This window comes from Blastocystis sp. subtype 4 (genome assembly GCF_000743755.1).
Source record: "Blastocystis sp. subtype 4 strain WR1 chromosome Unknown seqid_0013, whole genome shotgun sequence".
Taxonomy (NCBI): Eukaryota; class Bigyra; order Opalinata; family Blastocystidae; genus Blastocystis; species Blastocystis sp. subtype 4.
The window spans coordinates 48,289-66,903 of NW_014569534.1; the positions used below are offsets into that span (position 1 = coordinate 48,289).

General features: G+C 39.5%; 9 protein-coding genes across 9 annotated transcripts; 4 read left to right on the forward strand and 5 right to left on the reverse strand.

Moving 5' to 3' along the window:
• Positions 1 to 269: 269 nt before the first annotated feature.
• Positions 270 to 1,116, reverse strand: JH06_0633 (hypothetical protein; the record flags this gene model as incomplete). The annotated part of the gene is made up of 5 exons (XM_014674237.1): positions 270 to 462; positions 493 to 628; positions 660 to 714; positions 752 to 943; positions 979 to 1,116. 5 exons carry the CDS (start codon positions 1,114 to 1,116, stop codon positions 270 to 272), a joined length of 714 nt encoding a protein of 237 aa, XP_014529723.1.
• Positions 1,117 to 1,380: 264 nt separating this feature from the next.
• On the forward strand, positions 1,381 to 2,541 carry JH06_0634 (P21-activated protein kinase-interacting protein1-like protein; the record flags this gene model as incomplete). Its single annotated transcript, XM_014674238.1, has 9 exons — positions 1,381 to 1,403; positions 1,438 to 1,515; positions 1,537 to 1,638; positions 1,668 to 1,841; positions 1,871 to 2,035; positions 2,065 to 2,161; positions 2,204 to 2,265; positions 2,295 to 2,418; positions 2,443 to 2,541. The coding sequence occupies 9 exons, from the start codon at positions 1,381 to 1,383 to the stop codon at positions 2,539 to 2,541; spliced, it is 924 nt and encodes a 307-aa protein (XP_014529724.1).
• Positions 2,542 to 2,901: 360 nt separating this feature from the next.
• Positions 2,902 to 6,333, forward strand: JH06_0635 (hypothetical protein; the record flags this gene model as incomplete). The annotated part of the gene is given in 14 exon segments (XM_014674239.1): positions 2,902 to 2,918; positions 2,949 to 3,014; positions 3,040 to 3,203; positions 3,275 to 3,372; positions 3,402 to 3,650; positions 3,681 to 3,800; positions 3,832 to 4,029; positions 4,060 to 4,316; positions 4,387 to 4,650; positions 4,681 to 5,095; positions 5,114 to 5,647; positions 5,677 to 5,950; positions 5,981 to 6,059; positions 6,090 to 6,333. The coding sequence occupies 14 exon segments, from the start codon at positions 2,902 to 2,904 to the stop codon at positions 6,331 to 6,333; spliced, it is 2,979 nt and encodes a 992-aa protein (XP_014529725.1).
• Positions 6,334 to 6,374: 41 nt separating this feature from the next.
• Positions 6,375 to 8,306, forward strand: JH06_0636 (septum formation protein MAF; the record flags this gene model as incomplete). The annotated part of the gene is made up of 11 exons (XM_014674240.1): positions 6,375 to 6,443; positions 6,478 to 6,602; positions 6,633 to 6,798; positions 6,829 to 7,263; positions 7,292 to 7,461; positions 7,549 to 7,669; positions 7,699 to 7,795; positions 7,827 to 7,955; positions 7,986 to 8,078; positions 8,110 to 8,210; positions 8,241 to 8,306. 11 exons carry the CDS (start codon positions 6,375 to 6,377, stop codon positions 8,304 to 8,306), a joined length of 1,572 nt encoding a protein of 523 aa, XP_014529726.1.
• Positions 8,307 to 8,316: 10 nt separating this feature from the next.
• On the reverse strand, positions 8,317 to 9,704 carry JH06_0637 (alpha-mannosyl-glycoprotein 2-beta-n-acetylglucosaminyltransferase-like protein; the record flags this gene model as incomplete). Its single annotated transcript, XM_014674241.1, has 6 exons — positions 8,317 to 8,485; positions 8,515 to 8,706; positions 8,735 to 8,936; positions 8,964 to 9,099; positions 9,129 to 9,623; positions 9,660 to 9,704. The coding sequence occupies 6 exons, from the start codon at positions 9,702 to 9,704 to the stop codon at positions 8,317 to 8,319; spliced, it is 1,239 nt and encodes a 412-aa protein (XP_014529727.1).
• Positions 9,705 to 9,886: 182 nt separating this feature from the next.
• JH06_0638 (hypothetical protein) lies at positions 9,887 to 14,660 on the reverse strand (the record flags this gene model as incomplete). The annotated part of the gene is made up of 15 exons (XM_014674242.1): positions 9,887 to 9,974; positions 10,006 to 10,168; positions 10,200 to 11,106; positions 11,136 to 11,222; positions 11,253 to 11,934; positions 11,965 to 12,050; positions 12,081 to 13,182; positions 13,213 to 13,569; positions 13,600 to 13,724; positions 13,755 to 13,922; positions 13,964 to 14,059; positions 14,090 to 14,272; positions 14,310 to 14,446; positions 14,479 to 14,596; positions 14,631 to 14,660. 15 exons carry the CDS (start codon positions 14,658 to 14,660, stop codon positions 9,887 to 9,889), a joined length of 4,329 nt encoding a protein of 1,442 aa, XP_014529728.1.
• A 719-nt stretch (positions 14,661 to 15,379) lies between these two features.
• On the reverse strand, positions 15,380 to 17,055 carry JH06_0639 (hypothetical protein; the record flags this gene model as incomplete). The annotated part of the gene is made up of 8 exons (XM_014674243.1): positions 15,380 to 15,707; positions 15,738 to 15,900; positions 15,931 to 16,096; positions 16,125 to 16,334; positions 16,358 to 16,406; positions 16,437 to 16,855; positions 16,925 to 17,002; positions 17,023 to 17,055. The coding sequence occupies 8 exons, from the start codon at positions 17,053 to 17,055 to the stop codon at positions 15,380 to 15,382; spliced, it is 1,446 nt and encodes a 481-aa protein (XP_014529729.1).
• Positions 17,056 to 17,307: 252 nt separating this feature from the next.
• Positions 17,308 to 18,029, reverse strand: JH06_0640 (hypothetical protein; the record flags this gene model as incomplete). The annotated part of the gene is made up of 6 exons (XM_014674244.1): positions 17,308 to 17,409; positions 17,441 to 17,489; positions 17,520 to 17,606; positions 17,637 to 17,716; positions 17,749 to 17,937; positions 17,973 to 18,029. 6 exons carry the CDS (start codon positions 18,027 to 18,029, stop codon positions 17,308 to 17,310), a joined length of 564 nt encoding a protein of 187 aa, XP_014529730.1.
• Positions 18,030 to 18,106: 77 nt separating this feature from the next.
• On the forward strand, positions 18,107 to 18,467 carry JH06_0641 (hypothetical protein; the record flags this gene model as incomplete). Its single annotated transcript, XM_014674245.1, has 3 exons — positions 18,107 to 18,244; positions 18,276 to 18,334; positions 18,368 to 18,467. 3 exons carry the CDS (start codon positions 18,107 to 18,109, stop codon positions 18,465 to 18,467), a joined length of 297 nt encoding a protein of 98 aa, XP_014529731.1.
• Positions 18,468 to 18,615: the final 148 nt, after the last annotated feature.

Here is an 18,615-nt window from a genome sequence, read left to right on the forward strand (position 1 = left end):
AATACACAAAGGAGTGAGTAACGATGTATTGTACTCACGACCAAGTCGTCTTTCGTATTTACATGTAATGAAACTGTTTCATCATTGTTGAATGACTCCTACGATACAGGTGTATACGGGAACGTATAGCGATCCTTTAGGCATGTTTCGATTAATGAAATTCGTGCTGTAATATCTCCCAATGACTTCCTATAACCATCTGAACGTTTTCTAGTTACATTAGCAAGTCGAGATAGAGTTAATATTGGATTTCGACACTACTACTTAAGTTAAATACCAATCAATACTGCTGTAAGCAATCGTTTGGCATCTGTAGTTACTTTTACTTCTGTTGCATTCACAGCACATAACTGATCCCCAACTTCAATCATTCCACTGTCTCGAGCAGGGCTTGGACCACTACTGAATGCTTTGATGTAGACTCCATTCTCATTTGGAGAGAGAATAATACCTAAGCCGCTCCTGAAATTGAAATATTCTAAAAACATGTACCCTTCTGGTATATCAAGAGGAACATCAAAACGGGTTGTCTCAACAACAGTCTCCTCATCATTTCCATTTTGGATACAATCACGGATTTGATGCTTGGTTTCATTCTCCTTTGAGAGTAATTTGCAGTAATCAACAACTAGACATTTACATAACGATATTAAATATACGGCAGTCATACAATGATTTATAGAATGCTTTGAGAGGCAAAGGAAGTGTTGAAGTCTAAAGAATGAAAAGAATCTTGATAGCCCACATCTACAATCGGTCGGAGAATATCCACATCTTCTTTCGATTCTGCTCCTTCAGTAACGAGATGATTCACGCCTTCTTCAACTAATGCAGTGAGTTGGCGAGGAGTAATATCCTGATACAGATTGGAAATATCTTCAAATAGAAGCGGTCGTGTGTTATTGTCCAGATCCACCGAATCGCCGAAGAGATGCTGCTTTTCCTGAACACTCAAATATCAAAAAGGAAACCGCATACCATTTCATCTTTCAAAATATTCAATGAAGGAAGTTTGTCAGCAAACTGCTGGAGATGCTTCAACACAAGGAAGTTGATTTCTTGATGAGTGACCAATAAGAGTGTACACATACTGCAATCCGTAGAAACTTCATCCATCGCAGAATTATTGAATTCAAACGGAAATCCAAAATACTCTTTTTCCCCGTTAGTTCATTTATTGAGGGTCGTCCACTCCATTTCGCTCTCATGTCTGATACTGTTGGTACACAAAGGCCCACTGAATCCATCCCATTTCCTATGTCTACAAAGGGTTACGACAAGAAGAGAATAAAGAGTACATCCATCTGAGTCTAAATAGAAACAAATTGTCAGGTCAACTCACTCGATGATGATCCACAAAAACGATTGTTCTTGAGTCAAATGAATACTATTTTCTTTGGAACGTGAGAGAAAATGAATCGTATTATTATCGTTTAGATATGAGGGACGTTTACTTGGATACACTATTCATAAGGTAGATGACGGCTATTCCATGATATTGGAGTATAAAAAGGAGTATTATGCAGTTATAAATAGGTATGCTGTCGAAACCCACATTGGATCTGTAAAGTCGGTTGCTTCAACTGTTGTTAAGAATATTCCATATCTCCTATCTGGAGGGGTGGATGAAGCTATTCGGTATGCTCAAATTCGTGTTGTTGATGTAGTCTCTTCAACTTGAAAGAAGCTAAGGAGGTAGGCACAATCCTGTTTCATCAGGGGGATATTACCACGTTACAATTTGCCGGTCCTGAATTCTTGATCAGTGGTGGCGCAGATGGTAAGATTGTAGTATGGAAGACGGAGGATTGGACTAAACTCCATATCCTTGGTAGTCACAAGTACTACCTTTGCTATTTTTTTTCATTAGAGCTGCCGTAACGTCGATTTGTGTTCATCCTTCAAACAAAGTTGCTCTGTCGATTGGAGCTGATAATACTATGCGTATGTGGAATCTCATTAAAGGTCGACTTGGGTATGTTCGAAAGCTCAAAGAACAGGCCTTTAAAATTCTTTTCAGTCCTGATGGTTCAGAGTACTTTCACGGATTCGTTTTCATTCTAGATACGCAGTCTTGTATTCCAAGATGTGCTGTGTATACAAGATCAGTGATGGAGAACAGTTATTCCAGTTATTAAATCCACAGGGATTCAATGACATGGTTATATTTCCTGTAAATCATATCTTTTTTACTGATTGATAGAATGGAGATATCGTTTTAGTGGGGAATGACAAGAAGATTCATGTTTATGACAAAGGTGGAAAGTAGTTGTGCATTGAACATATGAATATAGGGATATTTATACTATTGAAGCGAACACCCAATTCCGTTTGCGTACCGTCACCATGTTGCTTCGAGAGGGAACGGATACACCCCTAATTGCGACAGGAAGTTCCGATGGATATATTCAAGTACAAGTAGGGAATAAATTTAAGTTGTAGTTGTGGGATGTATATGATGAGAAGGAAAAGTTGTTGGATGAACTGAAAACGAGTGAGAGATTGACGTGCTCTACTGCATTGCGAGTAGAGAGTGATTAAGTCGTTTTAGTTCATTGTTTGTTCAAGAATCCATTTGTGTCGTGTATGTTTCTATTCGTAATTTGAATCTAGATTCTGTCATGTATCACTCTCCATTTGGATACCCTCCTCCTTCAAATCCGGGGATGGTTCCCTCTACATACATGGGGGTGGTATCGAATTACGATCACTATAATTCCATACCATTTCCTTTTATAGGATGCTCAATTGATCCAAGCTACGAGATGTTGTGGTGTTCTTCACAAAATGAAGGTATTTTCATCTTAATTTCATTGGTAGGGTTTCTTAAGAGGATATTCTCTATCAAATCTTCAGTTGCAGTGTTCTGTCGAAGTTATCCCGAATCGCTGTATTTATAGTATGCAATCGACTCCAATGTAATATCACGGAGATTTTATGATTAGTAGAGGTCAAATTACTGTCACAGACAACGGAATGAACATTTACAACCAGGGAGGGCTTTTACGAGGAAAGTAATTGGATTTCAAATTCTATTAGAGTCAGAATTGGATATGAGATGCCTGACAGCGGTCATTACCGAGCTGGCTTCGCTGATGTGGATGGATCCACTACGTTACTTTCTCTAGTTGGAGACTTTGACGGCGTTTATACATTCGATCTAACTTCAGGAAAGAAGAAAAAGCGGATGTTTCAAGATCAAGGTTCTTGTATCTATTCAAGTGGAATCGGATCCTTAGTTGGAAGTACGAATTCCAGTTTTTTTATTCCATAGCTACAAGCGGTGATATCGTGTTAATGGATCCCCGAATGAACAAGAACTTGGATTCAATCAATGCTTTCCTTATCACGACGCAGAAGGTGATCAAACTCGTAATTGTAAGTTTTACGTTGATATTCAGGGAAACTACATCATCTCTCTAGGAATTGATTATGTGTCCAAGAAGGCAATGACGATACCAAACACTATTGTGAAGATCTTTGACTCTCGTACTCTTGATATTCTTCCTTATTCACACCGGTTTCTCCCGAATATCAGTTCTCTTTCTGTGGTCGATGAACCTAGTTGTAGTTTTGTTGTGAGTGATATTACTGGCGAATGTTCACTCTTCAGTCTTATGAATGGTCTTGTGGAAACACAACGACTGACTGTATTTCTCTAAATAATTCATAATTGATAGTTGAACAATGTAGATGGAGAGATTATTACAAGTGTTGCTGTATCCTCTACTCAGGAAGTCATTTGTGGCGTGTCTGTAGTAGGTGGTCTTCATGTATGTGCAAATTGTATCCACTGGCATGTATTTACTCCACTCTTAGTTTCATTTCTAGGCGAATCAGCATTCCAATATCTTCCCAACTCCTCAATCACATCCAACATTATCATTATCTCTGGATAACTGTGCAACAGGAACTGTGGTTGCTCGAAATCATTCAAATGTGGAAGAGTCAAGTCGAGTATCTTCAACTGAGTCATTCCCCAATTCGCTAATTGATATCCCTCGAACTCCTGTTGTTCTTGATCCTTCTGTAGGCCCTTAAAATCCCTTCAATCACTAGTTACTTGAGAATTCCACTCGAGGAGATAGTATTCAGCACGTAATCAAGCTTAAGAAACGAATCCTTCCCAACTCTATTCTCTACGGCCAGCAGAAGAATCTTCTCTGTACTGTAGATCCACGCCAACAACAACGTTTGTGGCAAGGTGAACAAAAGGAAGAAGAAGCTAAATCGATTGTACCCACGAATTATCGTTTCAAAGAAATGAAGTTGAATCATCTTGGATTCTATGATACTGATTACACTCTGTTTAATCAGTATGTTTCCTCTTGACCATATAAATTCTAGAACTCCGTTTGTTGGATTAGAGAATAATATTCCTAATAGTTATCTCAATGCTGAAGTCTTCTTTCTATGGAGTTTACCTGCTATTCGAACACTTATTCTTGTTCATACGTGTTCAGATCCTTTATGTCTTTCATGTGAACTGAAGTTTCTCTTTCGGATGTTTGATCAGGGTCTTGAAAATGGATTGAAGAACAAGCCACAAGGAACAGTAGTTCATGCAACAAACTTTTATCGAATGCTTGCTCATCGTCCTGATTCTATAGCATTTGGTATCCTTGATGATCCTGATGGAATTCCTGCTCTGTACGAATAGGAGAGATGTGTTATTGATAGTCGTGCTGAGCGTTTTCTTCGCTTTGCGATCAATCGAATTATGACAGAATTGGAACAGGACATTTTGCCTCGAAAGAAGCAGATGATTCAACCAATCAAGAAGTCCTCAACTTATCAACTTCTGTTCAATTTGTTTGGGATTGCTTCTACTCAGAGTTGTCGTTGTCCTCAAGGTCATATCACTACGAAACAAAACTCTTCCTTTGTGTTGGATCTGAATTGGCCTTCTGAAGTCACTCCATTCACTGAAGTCATTCAACGATCGCTTTGTGGCGAAACCAAGACAAATAGCTGGTGTGAAGTCTGTCATCATGATGGCGAGAATATAAGTGATCGATCTGTTGCCTCTCTCCCTCAATACATTATGATCGTGATTGGTCAGGCGTCAGCCACAACAAGTCAAGTTCAAATTATTGTAGAAAATAAACACTAGATGTGGAAACAAAAACGGGACTATTTCTTGCCTTCGTTCTCACTACAACTTCAAGATTCTCATGTATCAGTAACAGAAGGAGATCAAGGGATGAAATATGATATCATTAGTGTTCTATCTTTAGTCACGGACGATATAACGCCTCGTTCTCCTACTCCTTCCACACCCTCTCCTGTCTCTCCCATGTCCTCTCATCTTCTTCTTCATACAACACATGTACAAACAGGAGAGACATGGTTCTGCTTCAATGATTACTGTATCACAGAAACCACTCTTGAAGAGACGCTCGCGTTCACTGAGGACTGGCGTTCACCGATCTGTCTTGTCTATCAGTGCAAAGATTTCCCTGAAGACTCACTCACTCCATTACTCACAGCTCCATCTCGATTACCGCCACCTCCATTCTATTCATCATCTTCTCTTGGTGCTCCTGACGTTCCTCAGACTTTCCGAATGCTTTCGACCGATGCTCTTCCTGGGCGTGGTGATCTTGTATCAATTGACTGTGAATTCATTGCATTGAACTGTGAACAAGTGGGAATAAGAACTTGTACGATATGTAGGCTGATATTACTCCTGATGGTCATCGTATTGTACGTAAGGAAGCAGACTTGCGATTGGGTCGTGTGACATGTCTGACTCGGGATCTTCAAGTGTTTGTGGACGATTATATTCTCTGTGAAGATCCCGTGGCAGATTATTTGACTCGATTTAGTGGATTGAAACAGGAAGATTTGGAAATCCATCATAGTAAACATTATCTTGTCCCTCTGAAGGAGGCTTATTCGCGTTTACGATCCTTGGTGGATCGTGGATGCATCTTTGTAGGACATGGATGTATGGATTAATGGATGGCTGAATGGATAGTGGCAAAAGATTTTCATACAATCAATATATATGTTCCTCCAGAACAGATTATCGATACAGTTGACATTTACTATTATCCGTATGTTTTTGTTGTTTTTGTTTCATGTAGACGGCACCGAAGATTATCGTTGAAGTATTTGGCCAAAGTAGTACTGAACACAGATATTCAAGAAGGTAATCACGATAGTAATGAGGATGCAAGGACAGCTCTAGAATTGTATTATAAACATTTACAACTCGTTCAAGAAGGAAAGTGGGATGAGATGTTGCTGCATGTCTATGAAATGGGGAAGCAATGCAACTTCTATGGATATTCTGGGCCTTCGTCCCCACCACCATCAGTTATCGAGTAATTTGTTTGTTGATAAGAAATTCTGTTGAATTATCACTTTAAATGAATCTCGAGGAAGTTGCACGCAAGGCAAAGGATATTGTACAGAAAGCATCTATTGTTGCCCGGAGGGTTCAAGTACGATATTAATTCTCCTTTCACGTAGAAAGAATGGACGACAATTAACAGAATAGAAAAAGATGATCAATCTCCTGTGACTGTAATGGATTATGCCATTCAAGCTGCTATTGCCATATATCTGGAACGGGAGATTTCCGAATTTGCTTTTAAGTATTTATTTTTAGATTTGCTTAGGTTTAGGATGATTGCTGAAGAAGACTCTAAACTTCTTCGATCCCATAAGGGGATGCAGATAATGGTTCAGAACTATGTTAATGAGATATTGGATTCCAAAGAAGACATTGACTTGATTCTAGATACACTTGATAAGTGCAACTATGATGGTGATATCAGAAACAACTATTGGGTAGTAGATCTGGATCGTTCTCACTTGTAGGTACTCGATCCGATTGATGGGACAAAAGGTTTCATAAGTCATGCTAAATTTTCAGTTGGCCTTGCACTCATCTCAGACGGTTCAGTTGTATTGGGTGTTGTTGGTTGTGTGAATCTTCCTTACAGTGCCTCACCTTGCAGTTGTTCTCCTAATGAAGGTGGATGTTTGGCTGTTGCTATTCGAGGAAAGGGAAGTATTCTGTATGACCTTGATAGCCCTTTAAGTACATCTCTCCTATTGAAAGATCCTTCTTGTATCTATTCTGCAACCATTTCTCGGCAGCCAATCAATAGTACAAATACGTTTCATCGTCTCTACAAGGATGGCAAGTTCACAAAACCAGTCATTGAAGCTGATAGTATGTGCAAATATGTTATTGTTGCACGAGGACTGGCGTACTTTTATTTCAGGGAGAATCGAAACCCCTCCTACAAAGTAGTTGTATGTACCAAATTTCAAATAGGAAAATGTATGGGATCATGCTGCAGGTAGCATTGTATTAGAGGAAGCTGGTGGTATTGTTACTGATCTTCATGGAAAGAAACTCGATTTCACTCATGGGAGGAAACTCTTGGAGAATGATGGAATTCTTGCAGCCATTCCCGATCACCATGACCGGATTTTGGGTCTTTTGTATCATTGTTTGTTTCCAATATGATCCTTCCATACCTGAAACAGCTCAATTCTAAGTAGTTACACTTGCGTTATGATAAAGAATAGAAATATCATATTGGCCTCTCAGAGTCCACGAAGGTTGCAAATTCTAAAGCAAATCGGATTACAGTTCAGGGTAGACGTCTCACGATTTGAAGAAAACCTTGATAAACTGTCTATGACTCCTGTATGAATGAGTTATGGTTGGTAAAGTAGGAGGAGTATGTGCAAGCGAATTCAAGAGAAAAGGCATTTGAAGTGTACAATCGAATTTCCAAGGATCCGACTATGGTGACACCAGATTTGGTGATTGGTGAACACTGTGACAAGACTCTAATAGATAGGTTGTGATACAGTTGTAGAACTAAATGGAAGAATCCTAGAAAAGCCTCATTCTGTGGATGAAGCCAAGGCCATGCTTACAGAGCTGAGTGGTCGTTCTCATAACGTATTTAGTGGAGTTACATTAATTTGTCGACATATGGATGTTACTTAAGGAATAGCCCATCTTCATGGAGAAAAGGAACCTACTGTAAAGACATTCGTTGAAAGAACTGAAGTCATCATGGCATCTCTATCTCCAGATCTTATCCAAGGTACAGATTCAATGGAATGTCGATCGATTAGCCTACGTTGATACAATGGAACCTATGGATAAAGCAGGAAGCTACGGAATTCAAGGGATTGGAGGATGCTTGATATCAGGCATAAATGGTTGTTATTACAATGTTGTTGTTAGATCCATTGTTCACTTGTAGGTGATGGGCTTCCCGTTATATCGCTTCTGTAATGAGTTGAAAGAAATGCTATTCCGTGTTTCATAAAACAAACATTTCAATAGTTAAAGTTAGGACCATCCATTGGTACTAGATAGACTTGGGTTCCTTGATATTTCACAGCTACCACCTTCATATATGCAGTTCTCCACACACCTGCCTTCTCATCTGTCATAATCCGTAATGATCGAGCATAGTATACAAATCCACGATTAATATTGTTGTTTCTATGTTTGAATTCATCCTAGATGTATACTCATAAAGAATTTTGAAAGATTCAGGTGAATTCGGAGGGATTTCATTTAGAGAAGAGACAGTCTTAGCTTGATCAATGATACTTCTCCAATTAGCATCATATTCATCTTTCATTAACTTATTCATATCTTGTTTTGAGAAATCGACAAATGCATCATTCAGTTTGATTGATCTCAAATACTGACCATAGAATCTAATTCACATTCACTTCTTATTCTTACTGTGCATTTGATGTTCCTTTCTCTCCAAATGTGTATGTTCGACATACTTCAGGACGAATACAAGACCGATTGTGGCGACGATCTGGGTGTCGAAGCCAATCATCCCAATAAGCTGGAGGCCACTTTGATCCCAACTCATTCCAAAGATTCTTTGTTAACATCCATCCCAGTCCTGGGAAGAAATCACTTCGATAGAGACGAGCTAGGGATTACCATCTCACCTCAATACCACTTTTATCAGAAACATGATCTTCCTGCCCATTATCATTCCAAGCACTAACACAAAACAGGGTTGGATCCTTCCAAAGTAAAGGAGCAGTATTGTCGAAGTAAGAGAAGAAATCAGGAGCCATCTCCAAATCATCCTACACTGAATTCAGAACATCATAACTACTTCTAACACTATTACTTGATCATAATGTTTCACATCGAACATTTGTCCTAAAAACCATCCAAAGTGACGTGATAACTTGTGATATCCACTCTCTCCAGGATTATTCTCTTGAGTATGATGGATGTGAGAAAACTGGAATTGAGGCAAATCCTTATGAATTCGATCTTCCATCTCCTTAACTACATCATCTAAAATAGTGAGGTATCCATCCTGACTCAAAACGATATCGACGATAACATCGTTCAGTGGAGATGACAATGTGTTAATAAGAGATGTCATAGTCCGTTTAAGGTATTGGGGACGATTATAAGCAACAATCACCAAAGCAGTCCTGCGATTCCCAGGATAATGAAATACCTTTTTCGTTAGAGCTGGTACAGCTGTAGTTGGTGACAATTTCGTTGTAGGAAGAGGGAGTTCTTGAACCGCTGGTTTCTCCGCATCCAGAATCACAATTGCTGGTTTTGCCCGACCGGGTATCACTTTCTTGCCTTCCTATTGCTCATACTTTCACTCTTCTCAAACATATACTATTTCCTTTTGAATACTGCTGTCTTCTTTCGTCCAGAGTGACATATTCTATGTATCAATTCAAATATAAAAGCGAACGGGACGAATCGAGAATACACCGTTGACTTCCACAAACGTGGCAACTTGAAACAAAACGAATGCCACAACAATAAAAAGTAACAGCAGTACAGATTTAACAGTACCACTCATTTCCATAGTAAGAATATGATCAACAAACATATCAAATTCTAAAGCATAGTTCCCAATTTCTGTTTGACGTCTTCTTCAGAAGAAATAGAATTGATGTCTTCAAGAACAGTAGCATTCAATTTAAGTCTATTTCTTATCTTTATATACAAAATCCTACTTTCGGTATAGATTATCCAAAAACGTAGTGAATGAACAGTTGTTATCCTTCTTATTGATAATTTGAATAATTGAATCTCGAAGTTTTGCTTTATCAGAGATATACTTCGAAAACAGATATTGAACTCTCATGAGGGCCACCGTCTTTGAAGTGAAAGGTCGTTCTACGACTCAGACTTTGATTGAATCACTCACTGTTCGTTTTAGTGGTAGGTGGAAGTGGATTCAGTCCTAGAGGTTGTCTTGGAGTTGATACTGGAGGTTGTACTGGATTCAACACTGGAGGTGATATTAGAGGCTGCCCTGGAGGTGATATTAGGGGCTCTCCCGGATTTGACTGAACTGTGTCAGCATCTGATACCGAAAGACGCTTCTCAGCAGGAAGAGACAGATCAATAGATGAACGCTTTTGGAATAGAGAAGGAGAAGATGTTTGAATGAGTGGAGTTACTTTTGACTTCCCTTTCAGCTTCTTGTTCTCTTTCTTTTCTTGTATCTGTTTGAGTTGCATTAATTCTACCTCTACTCCTTTCAAGCGATCAGATGCAGCTTGTAACGAAGAGAGTTCTTCAAGTGTCACTGCTGGATGTGTTGATTTGTAAAGATTGAACTGTTGTTGAGATTCCTGAAGCTGTTGACGAGTTATAGTCAATTGTTGACGAGTTGTATTCAATTGTTGTTCTAATACCATACGAGAACTCTTCATATCATCAAGCTGTTTCGATGATTGTGATTGTTGCATGGCAAGAGTCGATTTATACTCCTCCACCTGCTTTTGAAATTGTTCTGCTCGTGTTGATGTACTTGCTAATACAGCTTGAAGATCCGAATAATTCTTCTGTAACTCCTCTACCATCTTTTGAGTCTCTTCTACTGTCTTCTTGGCTTCGCTTTCACGTCTTAGAGCTTCATCAATATCTCCTTTACTTAGAACCTCCTTCAAAGCTGTTTCAGAAGCTTGACAAGCTTGCTTCCATTCTTCCACCTTTCTCTGTTCTGTCTGAAGAGCAGAACGAGTGAATTCTCCTTCTCTCCGAACTAGAACAAGGAGGCTACGAAGTCCTTCAACAGACTCTTCCGAAGCTGGAGTTGATTGAGTTATCTAGGTTATGATCCAAGCGAATATCCCACATCTGCTAGCTGTGTGTACAGGACATCATTGTGTTTCATCAATGTATCGATTCGAAGCATCAATTCTGCTAGTTTTTCTTTCTCTTCCTATTGCTTACTGACATAGATCAAACTTACATTCAGCTGTTTCTGATAGTCACAAGTCTCTTGTTCCGCTTTCACACGAGCTGCTTCTGAAGCTTCTTGACTAGCTCGAGTAGCCTCCAAAGCAACTTCCTTCTCCTGGTTCGCACGCACAAGAGATTGATATCGTTCATCTGATGCTCGTAAATCAGATTGCAAACTTTGTACATTTGCATGTTCAGTCTCAATATCCTTCTGAAGGGAGATCATATCCTTCTTGCTTTGTTCCAACTGTCTTTCTACTTCTTGCAACATTGCGGTATGTTCTATCTCCTTGGATTGATAGTTCTTCACTTCAGCTTCATGTTCTGTTGCCTGACGTGCCAAAGCAGTTTTCTCCACTTGCAAGGCTGCCAACTGAGATTTCAACTCCATAATCGCTTTGGCATTGGAGTCCTTGGTCTGTTTCAATTCCTCCTGTAGAGTAACAGCGATTGCCTGACCTTCTTCAATGTGCTGACGATATCGTTCCACTTCCTTTCTAGTAGCCTTCAGATCCGAAGACGTCTTATCAAGAAGCAGTTGTGTTTCACGCTGTTGAGCAATTGCTGTTGCCAAAGCCTGAGAATCACCTCCAGCCAGAAGCGAGAGTTGCTCTTGAAGCTTTGTTTCCAGATTATGAACTCGCTGTGCCTGTTCAGATTCTGCAGTTGCCTTTGCTTGATGGACTCTTTCTCTAATCATGACTCTATGGAATTGTAACTACTGTGAGGCCAGTTGATCCTTCAAATCCTTGATCTGAGCCTTATAACTGTTCATTTGCTCTCCAAGAATCCTTTCCTTTTCTACTGCCTACCTTTCAACCTCATTCTTCACTCCTACATCCTGAAGTCGATTCATCTGGACTGTTGACAATTCGTCTACTCTCTGCTGTTTCTTAGAGACTTCTTCTTGGAGCGATGTGACTTCCATTTCAAGAGAACTAATCTTCTCACGAAGCATCGTTATTGTAGTAGAAGCATCCTGCTTTGTATCATCAACAAGACGCAAGATCTGAGAACGCTCTTCTCGCCAACCCTCCTCAGCTTCTTGTTGTGCTTGGTTTAGGATATTCAACTGGTCCATTTGTTGTCGTAGTTCACTCAATGCATGTTCTGAAGCTAGAAGTCGTGATGACACAGAATCCAACTCTTGCTGTTTGGCTTGGAGAGATGATTGGAGGGTAGCTGAACTCTCTGTCAATTGTTGAGCATTCATCTCCATTGTCGATACAAGACTGCTTAGCCGAGTCACTTCTTCACGTGCTGCTGCCGCACAACGTCGCTCAGTCTCTGCTTCACGACGAGCTCGATCAATTTCAGCTCCCTTACTTGCGATCTCGAGTTGTAGTGTTTCAACTTCCGTTACAAGAGAAGGATCAGGAGGAGAGACTGATTTAGGTAGTGGAGTAGCATTTGACGCATTTTGGGTCAACAAAATGCGATACATATCCCGCTGACGAATGAGTTCCTTTACACTTTCTTCCTGTTTCTCTCGCTCCTCTTTTAATGTCTGTAATGCCTTTTCCAACTCGATCAGATGCGATCCTTCTTCACCTTCCTTTGGTTCCATTGTCTGTTGTTGTTCCAATGTATAAACACGAAGCAAAAGAGCATGATTGCTCTCAAGAAGTTCATCCAGATTCGAATACAGTACCGTCTTATCATCACCCGTCATCACATCAATTCGTTGGCGTAACACACTCCGTAACTGTGCTTGCATATCCTTTGCTACCTTCTCTAATGGTTCGACAGAAGCTTGAACTCTCTTCAACTCCTTCTGCAATGAAGCAATCTCCTTCTGTTTATCTTTAATCTCACTTGACAGACTTGCATACACTGTTGAAACACGATCTTGATTTGCCTTCAATTCATCACGTTCTTGGGTTAGCTGAGCAATCCAGGGTGTTCTGTCTTCGAGTTCCTTCAATACGCGATCCAACTGACTATACATCACATCTCCAAGTCATCCTCACTTTTCAGCATAAATCTTAGCTCGTTCAAGTCGTGAACACTCTTCTTCCATCTTCACAACGCGAGCATACAAATCGACTGCTCGTAAACCATGTTGTTCCAGTTCTTCCTTCATATGCTCAGGATCTGAATGCAAGGATTTCAAGATAAGATTCGTCTCTTCCTGAATCGAATGATGTACTGATTCAGAATGATCTCGTATTCTTTGAGTCTCTTCTAATTCCTTTTTCATCTTTGCATACTCTTCTCGGAGTTGTTGCTGTTCCTTTCCTGCATCCTCCAGGGCTTCTTGCATCTGGTCTGTGATCGACCGCAGTGTCTTCAGTTGATTCTGTGTCGAAACCAGCAACTCGTCCTTCCTACATTCATTAGCCACCTTTAGAACCTACGCTTTGAGAAGATGGCTCTGATCTTGTAAGGCCTGCTGGGAGCGAGACTTCAATTCTGTGAGAGATGCATTGGTAGCATAGAAGGACTTTGTTGACTCCTCTAATCGGGCTTGTAAGAGGACCAACTACGAATTAAACTCGTTGTCAACACAGACTTCCTGCTTCACTGTCATTAAATGACGTTTCGCTTCTGTTTCAGAGGCTGTTACCTTTGAGAGATCTTGCACGAATCGGTTACGATCCTGACTCCACAAAGAACTCTCCGAAGAGAAGGAGGACTCAAGAGCAGCAATGGTTGCTTCCTTATCTTTGATACGAGAAGTCTACATTCAAAAGGCATCCATAAAGTTACCAAAACATCAACTTGTTGTTGTAAAGTTGTTTGCTGAAGCTGAATAGTCGTTTTCTCCATGTTCATAGAATTGAGATCCTTCTGAAGAGATAGAATGGTCTGCTTTTGCTAGAATTGAAAACAAGTATGCAGAGGAACTTCTTCACATTGCCTTGTTGTTTCTTCAAACTGAGACTGGAGAACCCGGAGTTCTCGTTGCCTTTCAGATTCCTTATTCTTTAGATTCCAAGACTCATCTTGGCTCTGATGAAGCAATTTCGTCAATTCATAGACTTTTTCTTCCAGCCGCTTTTTTTTCGACAATAATGAGTCAAAATTCACCTACTACTAACAAAATGGAAAACAGAGCTACATCTACTGGCTGCCCTCTCTTTAAACTAGTAGCAATTTGTTCACGAAGTTCTCTATTTTCAGTTTCAGTTTCACCGAGTTTCTTTCGGACTTCCAAGAATTGGCTCTCCAAATCGATATAGGTTTGTTCTAAATTGATGAATTCTAGGTCATAAAGAATGATAAAACGAAAATACCACTTCGTGCTATTGCTTTGGCAGTTGCAACGTCATCTTGAAGAGATTCCAGTTGCGAAATCAAACGGTCGATTACATTCTTCTCTTCGGTTGGAATGGAACTATATACTTCCAACTCCTATGAGATTACCAAGTTCCTCCCAATGACACACTGATGAGGAGAGAAAGTTCTCAACTGTCATGACAAATGCTGTTTAAGACAACAAAATCTGTATCGAGGAAGCAAGAGTGTTATTGAAATTCAAGGAATCACTAAACGTACAATTGGGTAATCAATCAAACAAGCAACTAAACATAGAATTCTGGATCACGAATAATCCTCTCGATATCTTGAGTCCATTCAAACGGTGAATCGACGCAAACAGAAGCAAACTCAGGATCGCCTTCAATCAAGCACTATGGTAACATTCACAATCATACTGTACCTTATTCCATAGTGACCGTTTGCACCCAGTTTCTTCAAATATATTCACCTCTTGTAAAGCCTACATCGTCATCAACTAGTCCTACCTACATCATTACCCTGTTCAAATTCCTTTTCTAGATAAGCAATCGGATTATTTGGAACATAGATATCAACATCAAGATACTTCATCTTTTTCAATGGAACCATCATCGGAGATATATCATTGAAAGCGACATTACGTACCACAATACCCATAGGAGAGTCTTCTATTAATGAGTTATTCTTCATATTAAGACCTGTTGCTCCTAGCTTTGTAGCAATATTCACTCCAAAACAAATCTCCTGATCCTCTTCGTTGTTAAGAAGGTCCAATCCATACTGACTCATTGTTTTCACTACAGATCCACCTAGATAACAGACAGGATCAAGAATTACTCGAGATATCGAAATAGTCACAATATTTGCCACTCTTGGGATTCATTGTAGCAAGTAGAATCAAGGAATCAGAGAAACATAGTGATGAAGGATATATCCTTGAATCGTGTCAGTCCAGGGGAATGGAACTCCTAGGAAAACAGCTGCAGCCAAATCCTCTACAAATGAAGAAGGATATTCTACCCAACCATTTGAGAGAAGTAGTGGAATGGATGCATTGTGAAGTAATTCAGATGTAAGATGAAGCATGGTTCGTTGCTGACGATACCAACTTGATGACCGATACACATTCTCCACATCACTCAAATCATAGAATGGTTCAGGTAAATAAACAGTCTGTCCATCAGGATAGATTATTTTACTAATATGATACTTACTAGCGAAGGATCTAGATATTATGAAGAAAAATGAGAAGGACTGTTTACTAGTTTCATCCAGTGAATCAATAGATTGTGTAAAAACATTACATGACTGAATATCATCATCAGACCCATGATAAAAAGCAATCATATTACTACGGAAGATACTAATTGGAGCAAATCCAACTTTGTAATTGAATGCTTTGAGTTCTAAGTAAAATGCTATTGATGAAGACTATTGACTGATTGTACACTCAATCAATAAGGTTAGTGGCAAAGGTTGGTTTGGGAACATTTGACGGATTGTATCAGCTGTTCCCATAAAATACACACCTCCTCGTTCACAACGAACAGCATTTCCTAAGAGAGTCTCTCCATATCCTTTGCGAATCGATAATTCATGATCATGATAATGATACTACATGACAGAAGAATAAGATACGTACATCATAACAGTTACTGTGGAGTTCTTGTGTATTGGCATCTTCAGTCATAGGAGAGACAACAGATAAGAGATTACTCTCCAGTAATGCAAGCATTCGATGAAGATTAGAGTTATGAGTGAACTCAACAGATGAGTCAATAAAGAGAACATATTTTGTAGTAATACTTTGAAGCTTCGTGTGTATCTGTTGAGCAGCAGTAAGATCATTAGGCTATCATTCAGAGATCAATATACCAATACATCCGAAAGGTAGATCTTTACTAATGGGTACCACTTATTCAGACTATCAATAAGAGGAAGAAACAACACTTACATATCGATAGATTCTGAAGGATACTTCGTAGTCATGGAGCAGTTTCCACATATGATGAAGATTGTTACTTCAACATTCATACTCACCTTCTCTGGACGACGTTTATGCACACTCTCTTCAAAATACTGTTGACTTCTTTTCCAGTCATAATCACTCTTTGAATGAGAAACAATAATAGCTTTTACTGGATGAAGAGTCAATCTATCATAGTCTGGAGTGGCCATCCGTCGGCGTCCACTGACTTGATTTGGAATAACAACAACGTCAGACACATCATTAGGTATGCACTGTAAGTAAGTTCGATAATTCAAGGTTACCTCCGTTTGACTCGTCAGACAGATACTCAATTCATTTTTTACTGATGACAAAATCTTCTCTGTCTTTTGTTGAAGACGGTTTAGTTTAGAAATGCGATTTTGCTATATCATACTCAGATACCACTTCTACTAGACCAGATATCTGTTCTTTTAAATCGATGATCTATTCACATCAATGAAGATAGGAATATCTACTTCAGCCTCACGTTCCCTCAAGGCAAGTTCCAGTGATTCAATTTTGTCATATTTCTAATCTTTATCCTACCAACCCACAGAAACCAGAAATGAATCCGATTGGTCATCGGACAATCGGCAATCCACTTGACGCGTTGGCTTTGAAAATGATTTCTAGGGGTAATAATGAAAACAAATTTGGACAGAAAAAACAATAACCAGAAAATTCGCCGCGAATGCCAAGAGTACCACAACAAATGAAAAGAGCTGCTTTTCCATCCCAGTACACTAGTTTCGGGTACACTCCAAGTAAACTGAGAAATCAGAATGAGATGAGTAATCGTGACTCCAACAAATAGAATTCATAAAAGACAACAAGGTTATTCCTCCTTCTTTTCAGCAGCTTTCCTGGCAAGACGACGAGCCTTCTTCTCTTGGAACTTTTGTTTTCTCCTTTGAATCTCTTCTTCACTCAAATTCTTCTACATCTCACTAACAAATCAAATGTTCAACAAGAATCTCCATCTTCTTTTCCTTCCTCCTTGCCGCTCTCCTTGCTTTCCTTTGTATCATTGTTGGAGTTCACATTTACCATTGCTGTTTTCGTTCATTACACTTCCTCTTCATTTCTTCAGTACGTTTGGGATCCTTACAGTTCTCAATAACGTAACGCCGCATCCTAATGGTTACAGTCACTCCAGGAACTCACATATGCTTATGGTCACGCGTTTTTAGATGTTCGATCGCATCTTGCATAGAATTGAATTGTTTCTTGATACAGCAACGACACTAAATGTGTTAATTACCAAATCATTTCCAACTCGAACTTTCTCAGTTGAATTCATATCTGGATACCACAAATAGCGCTCGGCAGCAAACTCTAGATTACGAATACGTCTCTTGGCCGCGTCATCGAGTTCAGCGAGCTCATTATTCACTGTCTCCATTCGTTCGTTCAACTTCTCCTCCGTGTTTTCAGAATCTTCTTCTGATGAATTTTGGCTCTCACTCTATGGATCATTCCTACAAGAGTTCAAATAGGTACCTCTTCCTTTTCGTTTACCAGTTCAGCAACGAGTTCTTTTGTTTTCTGTTTCGGCATACTCTATTTAAGAGTCACTCATTATTCGATTGGGATCCCAACCGCAAAATGTCGCAACGGAGCCAAAAGACCATTTCATGAGTGATACGGCGAATATCCAACTGGGTGGAAATCAGTATCCACTGCTGGGGAGGGGAGAATATGATGCTATCATATTTGGCTTGGGTTTTCGGGAATGCCTAGTTGCGAGCCTATTGATCAAGGCCAAGAAGAAAGTTTGGATAATCTGAACTATACCAATTGTAGGTACTGATTATTTCCAAGAAACAGTCGTTCAATTGGGACAACACATCCTTTGATTTGCTAGTTTGCCATTTTAAGAATAGAATCATCTGTAGAAGTTATTTAGAAGATATCGAGAAGAAGAGCCGACTGAAGAAGATTTTGAATCCCTTGGTAGTAACAAGGACTACCACATTGACCTTATCCCAAAAGTGATTCTCTCTTATGGAAAGATGATGAATCTGTTTCACGAGATCGGGCTTGATGATAAACTGTCATTAGAGACAATTAACATGCATATGGCATATAGTGGAAGGAATAAAAGAGTATATAAACTTCCTTCCTCTCCCGAAGATGCGAATCG